The sequence below is a fragment of the Orcinus orca genome, chromosome 1 (assembly GCF_937001465.1).
Source record: "Orcinus orca chromosome 1, mOrcOrc1.1, whole genome shotgun sequence".
NCBI classification, from domain to species: Eukaryota; Metazoa; Chordata; class Mammalia; order Artiodactyla; family Delphinidae; genus Orcinus; species Orcinus orca.
Window position 1 is genome coordinate 204,232,261 of NC_064559.1, and position 11,872 is coordinate 204,244,132.

An 11,872-nucleotide genomic window follows, 5' to 3' on the forward strand; every position below is an offset into this window, starting at 1 on the left:
TTGGTAAGTATTTGTATTTTGTACTTTAGGCGCTTTTTGGGGCATCAACCTTAGTCCCCTATTTATTGTCCATGCCAACAGAACAACACATCAAACTAAAGAGAAGAAAAACAATAGTTCAAGGGTACTACTTTCTCCATAGGTTGGTTTAATGTATTAAAACCCATATTAAATCCAGTTGATTTTATTGATTCAATAAACGTTTATCAATCACCACCATGCTAAGATAAATAATTCTGTTTCCTTAATTGAAACCAACCAAAGTAGATCCTTCTGATATTCCTACATAATAAATTTCATCCTAGTGTACTGACTGAAAAAGTAGTTTAGGAATGTTCAGAAATTCAAAACAAAAACAACTAGTATTCCGACGTCTACTCTTCTTCTCCTGAGATCATGTTTCATGCAATTATTTGAGAGTGAAAAAAACTTTATCCCACAGAAATAATAAATTCCTGTTTTTAAAAAACTCAGAGGGACTTCCCTGGTGGTCCACTGGTTAAGACTCCGTGCTCCCAATGCAGGGGGCACGGTGCAATCCGTGGTCAGGGAACTAAGATCCAAAAAAAAAACTTAGTAAAACACCTGTTGAACTGGCTCAGGGGCTCAGGGAGATGAGACCCTATGATAGGTGCCGAGTAGCGAAGATAGAACCTTGTCACTCTGAGATGCCAGCACTGCCAGGAACCATTTATCCTGTGACCAAAGACCTTGGGATAGCAAATTGTCTCGGTATCATGGGGCAGCTTGTGATTCACACAGATAAATTCTCATTTGAGCCCTAGGGCAGGGGTCGGCAAACCTTTTCTGTAAAGGGCCAGATAATAAATATTTTAGGCTTCGCTGGCCATACGATCTCCGTCACAACTACTCATCTCTGCTGCTGTAGCATAAAAGCAGCCTGAAACAATGTATAAACAAATGAGTGTGGCTGTGTTCCAGTAAAAGTTTACTTACAAAAGTTGGAGGGGTGCTGCTAGATTTTGCCTGAGTGCTGTAGTTAGCCAGCCCCTGGCCTAGAGTCTCACAGACTTGGGGATTTGTTCATCTGTGCTGTTCTCTTGACCTCCCCCGGTCTCTCTTCTGTTTCTCAAAGACACCCATCCAACCTGATGCTGGACCGGCTGAGCGGGAAGATCCTGCACATTGACTTTGGGGACTGCTTTGAGGTGAACACGCGTTCCAGAACACCACGTAACCTCACCTTCCCGGATGATCACTTTCCACCCCGCTCCAACCACTTAGGCAAACTTAAGCCCAAAATGCATTATCCTCACCCCTGCCTCTCCTACCAAGGTGATAGAAAATCAGTCTCATAAATGACATCCATGCTCTTTGATACTTGCTGTAATTGGACTCAGAAAAAGGGGGATGGGGGGCACGGTTCACAACCCTCCTTTGTTTGTTTGTTTTTTTCTTTTCGGCCGCTCCGCGCGGCACGTGGGATCTTGGTTCGCCGACCAGGGAATCAAACCCACTCCCCCTGCATTGGAAGGGCAGAGTCTTAACCACTGGACCACCAGGGAAGTCCTTTATAATTTTTTTTTTAAGTTTCTTTTTTTTTTTTGATGTGGACCATTTTTAAAGTCTTTGTTGAATTTGTTACAGTATGCTTCTGTTGGTTTTTTTTTTTTGATATTTTGGTTTTTTAGCCGCAAAGCATGTGGGATTTAGTTCCCTACCAGGGATCAAACCCGTACCCCCTGCACTGGAAGGCGAAGTCTTAACGAGGGAAGTCCCCACACACGCTCTTTAAGTGGAGGAATCCCTTATCCTTGACATGGCCTGCTGGTCAAAGGCCTGGGCGTGATGCACACTTGTCTTTTTCTTTTTTTCTCTCTTTCTCTCCCTCACTCTTTCCTCTCTTTCTCTCTCCCCACCCTCCCTCTCCCCCTCTCCCCATTTCTCCCCCTCTCCCTCTCCCCCACCCTCTCTCTTTTATTTTTAGTTGTCTATTCGATCCCAGTGACAAGACCCGTCACTAAACTCAAGCTGCTTCCTTTCTGTGCTCTAATTGAAGTCGGTGCTGGTGATGCAGAGGAAAGCCACTTGCCTGCCCCTGGCTTCAGCTGAGGAAAAGTCTAACCAGTGGACTTGGTTTTTCCCTTTATTATCCTTAGGTTGCTATGACCAGAGAGAAGTTCCCAGAGAAGATTCCATTTAGACTAACGAGAATGTTGACCAATGCTATGGAGGTGAGTGGATATTGATAATGAGCTGATTTGAAGTGGGACCGACACAGTTCCAACCCTCTCTGAGGACAGACTTGCTTCCTTTTTAGATCTCCAGTTCCCCAAATGCCCAGGTTATTCTGTAGTCGTTTCTTGGTATTTTCCATTGTGTTAGAAATGATCCGTCTTTGAAAGTCTTACCAACCTTTACTCCAGACCTTGTTTTATATAAATCACAGTCCTGACCTGACCCTTTGCTCTGAAGACATTCCCAGCCTGGCCCATCAGTAATGGGCTAAGTCGTCTTCCTGAGTGGAGGTGACACGCCTTCTTGACTGCCTGACTTTCGGTTGTAAGGCCTTCAGGGGCCAGTGTTGGTGACCTCTGTGGTGAATGGCTCTGGCCCATCTGCAGGTCACGGGCCTGGACGGCAACTACAGAATCACATGCCACACGGTGATGGAAGTGCTTCGGGAGCACAAGGACAGCGTCATGGCTGTGCTGGAAGCCTTCGTCTATGACCCCTTGCTGAACTGGAGGCTGATGGACAGTGAGTCTTAGCAAGTGCCTGGGAACTGGAGTCCGCACTCCCCCAAAGTGGGAGTATCTGACGCATTCCATTTCACGATCCTGTCCCCCTTCAAGCACGGAGCCCAAGACACGTTACTAGGCTACCGCATTACATTTTCACAAAGCAGCTCTGGTGGCTGGAAATGAATTTCAAGTATTTTTATTAACTAAGACAGAAAACTCCAGTCATCAGTTTAGATACTAATTGAAACCTTTTTCAGGGTAAATTAAGTACTCTAATGATTTTTGTTTGGGTTTCATGTTGAGTAGCAGATGGAATTTTGACAGGAGATGCAAGCAGTTGTGGTATCTCAGCAATATCTCAGTCTATTCTAAACACCTCCTTAGAAGGTGTTTACTAATAAGAGGCGTCTTTTCCACTGTGCTTGTCATACTTTCACCTTGTTGTCTGGTTTACATTGTCTGAATCCAGCTCTCAACCATATAAAGTGTCCCTCAGGATGGGATACCTGTGCTAACAGCTACCCGTTTTCTCCCGAGCAATACATCTTTGGTTCTTCTCTCTTAGGGGTTATAGCTTTTGGGAAAATTATATTTTTATGATTATAAGAAAATATATCAATCAAGTTTTTTTCAAGTCAAAATTTGAAGCACTTTTTAATCCTCCCTTTATTTCTTTCCCTAGCAAATACCAAAGGCAACAAGCGATCACGAACGAGGACAGATTCCTACTCTGCTGGCCAGTCAGTAGGTGGGCGCATCCCCTGAAGGGTTGCAGATTCTGTCCTTTTCTGTCTATAGTGTTTGTAGAAGAGGGTGAGCTTTGTCACTGCCTTTAGGAAGCATGACTTAAAGTAGTAAGCACCTAACGTGTGTTTTATTTAATGCCTCTCAGGAAGGAGTGGGTAGCTAAAGCTCAGAAATTTTGATCAAACTATCCAATCTTAATCTATCTGGAAGAACATAATTAAAAGTATGTCTGGGGCTTCCCTGGTGGCGCAGTGGTTGAGAGTCCACCTGCTGATGCAGGGGACACGGGTTCGTGCCCCGGTCCGGGAGGATCCCACATGCCGCGGAGCACCTGGGCCCGTGAGCCATGGCCGCTGAGCCTGCGCGTCCGGAGCCTGTGCTCCGCAATGGGAGAGAACACAGCGGTGAGAGGCCCGCGTACTGCAGAAGAAAAAAAAAAAAAGTATGTCTGAATATTAGCCTGTATTTAGCCTGCCCTTTAATGGTACCTGGGTTGTGATAATTACTAGCTATAATACCTTAATCCTAAAGCTTTGTTAATAGCTCAGAAATAGGAAGATGGAAGCAGCAGAAATGTACTCACACTGCTGCCTGAGGAGCTGGGAAACCACATGAAACATTGTTTCCAAGAATGTGGTCCACAGAACAGGGTTCCAAGAAGATAATGTCCTTCCAAGAGCCAGAACAGGGTCAGCTTATTAAATGCTCTGACACGTCTCAAAGTAAAGCTGTTTAACTTTGTTTACCCTTGCCCTTTGCTCCCTACCCTGAGCCCAACCCTTTGACCTCCACATCTAACAACATCCTACACAGTCATCCTTTAGGAAGTATTGTCAGGGTGTATAACAGTAAAATATTCTCTACAAATACTTATGGAACATTTGCAGCTAGTTACTTAGCTAAGCCAAATAGTGTTTAGAGGTGCAAAAAGAATGTGAGATACCAGGAATGCCCTGAAGAAGCACACAGTCCCATTATGGAATTGACCAGAGTATATATGAAATAATAAAGAGAAGAGTGCACTGCACAGGTACCACATAATTCGGTTGGTAACAGAGGGATGGTGGGCCTTAGAAAGGAGGTATCGCTCTGAACTGCAGTGGTTTAGGGAGATCGTGGGCTGGTGGAATTTAAGCTGAGCCTTACTGGATGGATGGAATCTGGATGTGTAAAAAGGAAGAGAGTGTTCTTGGCAGGAAATTGAGATCCTGGGTTGGTATCATTTATGAATAGCTTGGACTCTACACTGGATACCATAAATACCTGAATCACCCACGGTGTCTGGGGGGCCTCATACAGATGACTGGCCTCACCCAAATTACGTGATACTTACTGGTTTAACTCTCAGGGTCCACCTCCTTAATACATTATTGCAGAGGGGAATCAGGACAGCCTGTTCTGGTGGCACCAGGTGCTGGTGGACCTGGTTGTTTCTATGTGGCTTAAAAGTTAAGTTCCAGGGACTTCCCTGGTGGCACAGTGGTGAAGAATCTGCCTGCCAATGCAGGGGACACGGATTCAAGCCCTGGTCTGGGAAGATCCCACATGCCGCGGAGCAACTAAGCCCGTGCACCACAACTACTGAGCCTGTGCTCTAGAGCCCGTGAGCCACAACTGCTGAGCCCGTGTGCCCCAACTACCGAAGCCTGCGCGCCTAGAGCCCATGCTTCTCAACAAGAGAAGCCACTGCAGTGAGAAGCCCTCACACCGCAACAAAGAGTAGCCCCCGCTCGCCGCAACTAGAGAAAGCCCGCGTGCAGCAACGAAGACCCAACACAGCCATAAATAAATAAATAAATAAATTTTTTTTTTTAAATGAAGTTCCAGGGACTCATTAATAAAAGTATTATTACTAGCTTCAGTTTGAAGGCCTGTGATGTCCAAGGACAATGTGTAAATAACTTCATAGTTCTGATTCTAGACTGCTCTCCTGAAGGCCACAGTCATTGGAGGGTGACCCTAAAGCTTGTGGACTTTTTCTCCCCAGAATTGATGTATAAATTCCTCCAAGGAATAACATTTCAGTCATGTGTGTGACCCCTTGAAAGCTAGTTTTCTTTATGTTATTACCAGTTTTTGTCCAACCAGATTTTGTTACCGGATCTTTGACTCGTGATCCTATTCTGTGTGTCAGAACTGTTTATTAATGCTGTATGTTTGCAGATTCATGCTTTGCAGATTTAAAAAGAATTTTTTTGGCTGCGCCATGCAGCTTGTGGGATCTCAGGTCCCTGACCAGGGATTGAACCCGGGCCACAGCAGTGAAGGCACCGAATCCTAAACACTAGACCACCCAGGAACTCACTAAAAACTTTTAAATACATAAAGAGTAACATAACACTTCCTCTCTCCTTTCCCCTCTGAGATAGGTAGGGCAGGTGTTAAAGGGAATATAGTACATGAAGAATTAGAGCTAACACCTTGAAACAGTGGCTTCTTGGTGTTTGAATTTTCTGCTAACTGATTTTTTTCCTCCTAGAAATTTTGGATGGTGTGGAACTTGGGGAACCAGCCCATAAGAAAACAGGGACCACAGTGCCAGAATCTATTCATTCTTTCAGTAAGTCCAGCCTCTGAGGAATCACACCAGTGACTAGCTCATTAAGAACATAGCAGCTGTGTGCACCATGATGAGGGTCAGTAAGAGGAGGCAACAAAACTGCCTTTGAGCAGAAAAGATCCTGTGAATTTCTCATTATATTCTGAGGACAAAGCTAGACAAAGAAGAAGAATTACTCAACATTTACAAAGTGAACATTTGAGAAAACAGGGGCATCCATTGAACCTGTTGTGATGATCCAATCTTACTGTTATTTCTACTTTTGTGTATTCCAGTTGGAGACGGTTTGGTGAAACCAGAGGCCCTAAATAAGAAAGCTATTCAGATTATTAACAGAGTTCGAGATAAGCTCACTGGTGAGTGTGTGTATGTGTTTACTTGAGAGGGACATAAAATCTCCTTTAGTGGGTGGTTGGCCCAGTTTCCAATGGTGTTGGTGCCTAAACTTTGACCCTGTGCTGCTAACTGGAGTGTCTCTGAGGCCATCAGTTAAGGACCCTCTCTGATTCTCTGATGACCAATAAACTTTCTTTAAGTAATGTTGTTAACCTTGTTTTAACAGTGAAGTTTAACAGTAAAGTTCTGTTGGGTCCAGAGTCAGCCAAATTCAGGCAAAACTTTTTTTATTATCATGGCTTGATATCAGAGCAAATCTGACCACTTGATTCGTTGCCCATCTGTGCTCAGGTAGCTGTTACGGAGTGGAGAACATGGAAGGGGAGAAACACATACTTTTGAACAGGAGACATGTCACATTAACCAGATGGTGTGACTTGGGGGTGGGAGGCGGGGAGGCAAAAGACCCCTCAGAAGGCGGTGAGGATGAACTGAGACGTGGGAGGCCCAGCACTGAGCATAGGGCCTGGCACGTAAGCTTTGTCGTCAAGGCACATTGGTTTATTGAGCACCCACAAGTGCTAGATGCTGAAGAAACGGTGTTGGTAAAAACAGGCAGCTTCCCTGCCTTCGTGGGGCTTAGAATCTAAAGAGGAGTACTGTTATGAGTGGAAGAGAGAGACTGGGGCTATGATGCCAGTAACAGGGGATTTAAGTTCAGGAGTTCAGGAAAAGCTTTCCTCAGCAAACTACCCATGAGCTTAAAATCTGAAAGAGGAGTTGATTAGGACAGATTGTTCCAGGTAAAGGAGGGAGCATAGCAAGAAAAAAGGTCCGAAAGCCTGCCAGTCTTAACTGCCCCGGAGAAAGGTGGGAGGAGCACAACGCAAAATGTTTTGACTCTGGGTAGGCCAGGGCCAGATCATACAGGACCTTATATTTTTATCCTATGTCTTATGGGCAGTGGGAAACCACTGAAAGGTTTTAAGGGGTTGGGGGGCCTGGGCGGGTTTGCATTGTGACATCCTGCCTGCTCTGGCTACGGGTGGAGCAGGGGCTCAGGGGAGGAAGCAGTTGCCACAGTCGTGCAGGCTGGACAGTTGATTAGACAAGGGTGGCAACGGAGGTGGATTCAGGAGCCATTTAGAAGGTTAAAGCCAGAGGATTGATGATGGGGCATGAGGGGTGGGGCGGGATCAAGTGTGGCTCCAAGTCTCTGGTGACCTTCTGAGAGCTGTGATGAGCCTGACAGCCAGACTAAAGCAGATGAAGAGAATGTGAAGTGAGAGAGAGAAGCGAGGGAATGGAGACAAGTCTGAAAACTCTTGAGAAGTTTGGCTGTGCAGGGAGGAGAGAGGATGAAGCTGGAGAAGGAGCAGTTGGAGAGGCTATTTTTTCCTTCAGTAGGAGAGGAACGCGTTTACAAAAAAAGTGAGAACGTGAGGGGGAGAGTTTGCAGATATGAGTGAGAGGCAGGAGAGTCGATGTAAGGCTGCTAAGGAAGCAGCAGCGGTGGAGCAAAGTGCAGGTGATCTCGGCCTTAAATGGGAGGAGGGACAGCTCTGTGGGGTAACAGGAAGGAAGGAGAGGAAGCCAGCACCTTGAACACGCCCAACACACTGTGCATTTAGCGAGTCCATTAAATCGCAGAGGGGGACATGAGGGCGCTGGTGAGGGCGAGGAGCCAGAGGAGAGGCTGGGACGTTCAGGGAGAGCAGAGGACTTGGAGTGGCCCTTGCGGAGATGGGAAGGCGCGCTGCCAGAGAAGCAGCACAGGCCGGCCAGGCAGCGCTCAGTGCCTGAGTGAGGTGGGAGAGTATGAATGTGTGATGAAAGCAGGCGGCCCTGCATGAGGAAAGACTCGAAGGGGAGGCTAGAAGGATCGAAAAGAACCGGGTTCCTCGGCCACTTGCCCAACTCAGGGATGATTATGGACTAGAAGGCGGAGTCTTCATAAGCCCATCGGCCAGATCTTCGCCACTCCTGAACTCAGCCGACCGTAGGACTTTACCCTCCAGAACCGAGTATGTATTAAGAGGAGACTGGTGTTATCCAAGTCACGCGGAGGAGAATTTAAAATCCAACTGTTGTCTAGCCTTTATATTCATGTATGAGGAGGAACTGATTTGGGCTGTGGGGACAGTTAAGCCAAACGGGGCAACGAGGAATAACCGGGTGCAGACTGGATGCTTCTGTTTCTCACGTCCTAGGTCGGGACTTCTCTCACGATGAAACGTTGGATGTCCCAACACAAGTTGAGCTGCTCATCAAACAAGCAACATCCCATGAAAACCTCTGCCAGTGCTACATCGGCTGGTGAGTGGCCTGTCAAAGCACCTCTGTTCAGATGAGCAATCAGGACCCCACCCTGTGCCCCAAACCCAGAGTCACAGAAAAAGATTTGGGCGGGGGTGGGGGGGCAGTATCCATAAAGGGAAATCGTGTTTCAAATCTCTTTTAAAAAAAGTTTGTATTCTCTGTTTGTGCTCATTGTTCCAAAAAGGAGAAAATGGAGAAATGCGGACGTGCATTTGGAAGGCAAACGCCAAAATAAATTAAAATTACATTTTATATTGGTTTAGAAGAATAGGTGAGGCCCCCTTATTTGGGGTGGGGGGGTTCTTTTGGGATTTTTGCTGTCGATTCAGAGATACGGGAAGGGTAGGAGAAGAAACCAAAGCAGAGACAGAGAGAAGGAGATGAAAAGGCAAATTTATCATCCAGGATTGTAACCTCAAGGACCACTCTGGGGTCTGCTTTGATTAATCGCCCGAGGCACGCTTGAAGGTAGAAACTTGAGAGAGAGGGTGGCGGAGAGGCGCCCTTCTGGGACCACAGCAGGCGTCAGCCCTGGACTGGAAATTATGAGCGTGTCCTGCACAATTAGGTGTGAAAGATCTCAGGGAACGTCCCAGGGCTTGTCAGACCTTGCTCTTTCCATTTTCAATGTATCCACGTAAAGCTTTGAAGAAGCCCAGATTATTAAAATACTCCTTTTCTCTCTGTCTTCTTAGGTGTCCTTTCTGGTAACTAGAGGCCCAGACATGCCCACAGCATTTCTCTTGAGGCTTTTGTACTTTGGTATATGCTTCCACTAAACTGAAGCCATGGTGAGAAAGTTCAGCTCTGTTAAATATTTTGAAATGTAAATGAAAAGAACTACTGTATATTAAAAGTTGGTTTGAACCAACTTTCTAGCTGCTGTTGAAGAATATATTGTCAGAAACACAAGGCTTGATTTGGTTCCCAGGACAGTAAACGCAGTAATACTACAGAAATCAAGCCATTGATTTTGGGAAACAGAAGGTTTCATAACTTTAGAAATACGGGTTTTGACTTAACTCACAAAAGAACTCATAAGCGTTTGCTGACAGAAGAATGGCCTAGTCGATGCTCTCGACATGGACACAGCAAACTCAGCACAGTCATGAAGCCTCAGGTCCTGGAGGACACGGATTAGGGTTCTGAACTGTAAGGAAGCAGGAGAAGTTGACTTGGTCACCTTCGCCCATCTCATTACCTCACTGGTCCATGGACGGCAGCAACAACCCTTGCACGATGGGCCAAAATGGATGGAAAAGGTCTGTCTTCTGCCTCACCCGTGATGCTGCACCGTACACACTTCAAGACTGGAGCCACTCGGAGGGGAGTTTCTTCAGATCGCCGGGCGGCCTCGGCTGAGCAGATACACGGAGCGGATCACAGAGCAGTAGGAGGCCCACACTGGCCTCCCCCAGCATGGTTCTGGGATGTTTTCAGTGAGGTCTGAACGCTCTGTGTTTAGAGCAAGGCCTTGGAATACAGGAATGCTGTCATGGAGGTGCTGACACAGAGGGGGATGGTCTAGTACATGTTGGGAATTAGGAGCAAAAGAAATATTAAACTAAATGCACAAAATATAAAGTGTAGCCATGTCTAGACACCATGTTGTATCTGAATAATTTTTGTGCCAATAAGTGACATCAGAATTTTAAAAACATGTATATGAGTGGCTTTTTATTCCTACTTATTAGCCAGTTCATAAAGGAAGCAGTTACTTCTTCAACATTCGTTAACACTGAGTACTGGGACTGTGCGGGACAAGGGTCTACGTGACGTGGTCTCCATCCTTGGCTTGTTCACGGCCAGACGAGGTGGAGCCGGCATCTCAGGAGCGGACTGATAAAGCCACCGGGCTGCGTGGTGAGGAGAGCCACGTGCAGGGCGCTAGCCTTGGGTGGGGTCACTGATTCCACTGGGCGAACCAGGAAAGCCTCACAGAAAGGGGGGACACTTGCCAAGGGTCTTAAAGGAGGAGTGGGAGTTTGTCAGATGAAGCAAGTGAGGACGTTCTCAGCAGAAAAGAAGTATGAAAGCACAATATTGTGCAGGAATGGCAAGTGTTAACTTGAACCATATTAGATTGTAGATATTCGGCCATTTTTATACGTGAAACAGCAGTTTCACACACTTGGACCTCATGGTTCAGCATGTCTGGCTCAGTGGTCAGTGGGAAATAAAAGGAATAATAGGAACTAAAAGGAGGCTAGAAAGTAGAACCAGGCCAGACTGGCCTGCCTCACAGTTCAGCAGCAAGGAGTTTGAACCTGATGCTGTGGACAACAAGGAGGGAACCACGTGAAGTTTTAAAACAGAGAAATAGAAACTGAGTAGTGTTTTTAAGAGAAACTGGTATCAAACAGGTGGAAAGAAAATTAAAAGCTAGTAAGGCCTAGTAAAACTGTTGGAATAATGGAGAGGAGGGAACTGGCAAGTACTAGATACAGATTCCTCTGAAGAGAAAGCATGCCTACAGAGTTCTTCCAAATTCCTGTGGGCCATAGCTACCCAGTAAGAAATACTGAATCATACAAGCTATTTAAGGAACTTGTAAAATGGACCTAGAGATTATCATACTAAGTGAAGTAAGTCAGAAAGACAAATACCATATGATATTACTTATATGTGGAATCTAAAGTACAACACAGGGACTTCCCTGGTGGTCCAGTGGGTAAGACTCCAAGCTCCCAATGCAAGGGGCCCGGGTTCCATCCCTGGTCGGGGAACTAGATCCCGCATGTGTGCCACAACTGAGTCCGCACGCCGCAATGAAGATCCCAAGTGCCACAACTAAGACCCGGCACAGCCAAAATTAAATAAATATTTAAAAAATAAAATACAATACAAACGAACATATCTACAAAACTGACACAGACTCACAGACTCACTCTGTTCATAGAGAAAAGACTTGTTTGCCAAGGGGGAGGAGAGGTGGGATAGGGAAGGATTGGGAGTTTGGGATTAACAGATGCAAAGTATTATATATAGAATGGATAAACAACAAGGTCCTACTGTATAGCATGGGGAACTATAGTCAATAACCTGTGATAAACCATAATGGAAAAGAATATTAAAAATATATATATGCATAACTAAAGCACTGCTATACAGCAGAAATTAACACATTGTAAATCAACTCTACTTCAATAAAATTTTTTTTTAATTTGTAATAGGGGGAGCAAGAGAATTATAAGGCCAGGAACCA

The 11,872-nt window shown here is 45.7% G+C and overlaps 1 protein-coding gene across 4 annotated transcripts in view; it reads left to right on the forward strand.

Moving 5' to 3' along the window:
- MTOR (mechanistic target of rapamycin kinase) overlaps positions 1-10,327 on the forward strand; it is a 117,851-nt gene extending 107,524 nt beyond the window's left edge. For all 4 annotated transcript variants that reach the window (XM_049712406.1, XM_049712413.1, XM_004272387.3 and 1 more), the window contains 8 exons: positions 1,097-1,169; positions 2,121-2,195; positions 2,586-2,721; positions 3,388-3,453; positions 5,932-6,012; positions 6,288-6,368; positions 8,559-8,664; positions 9,363-10,327. In XM_049712406.1, the coding sequence (XP_049568363.1) occupies positions 1,097-1,169; positions 2,121-2,195; positions 2,586-2,721; positions 3,388-3,453; positions 5,932-6,012; positions 6,288-6,368; positions 8,559-8,664; positions 9,363-9,378 (634 nt within the window). In that variant the 3' untranslated portion in view covers positions 9,379-10,327. The remainder of the gene's footprint in view (positions 1-1,096; positions 1,170-2,120; positions 2,196-2,585; positions 2,722-3,387; positions 3,454-5,931; positions 6,013-6,287; positions 6,369-8,558; positions 8,665-9,362) is intronic.
- The last annotated feature ends 1,545 nt before the right edge of the window (positions 10,328-11,872 follow it).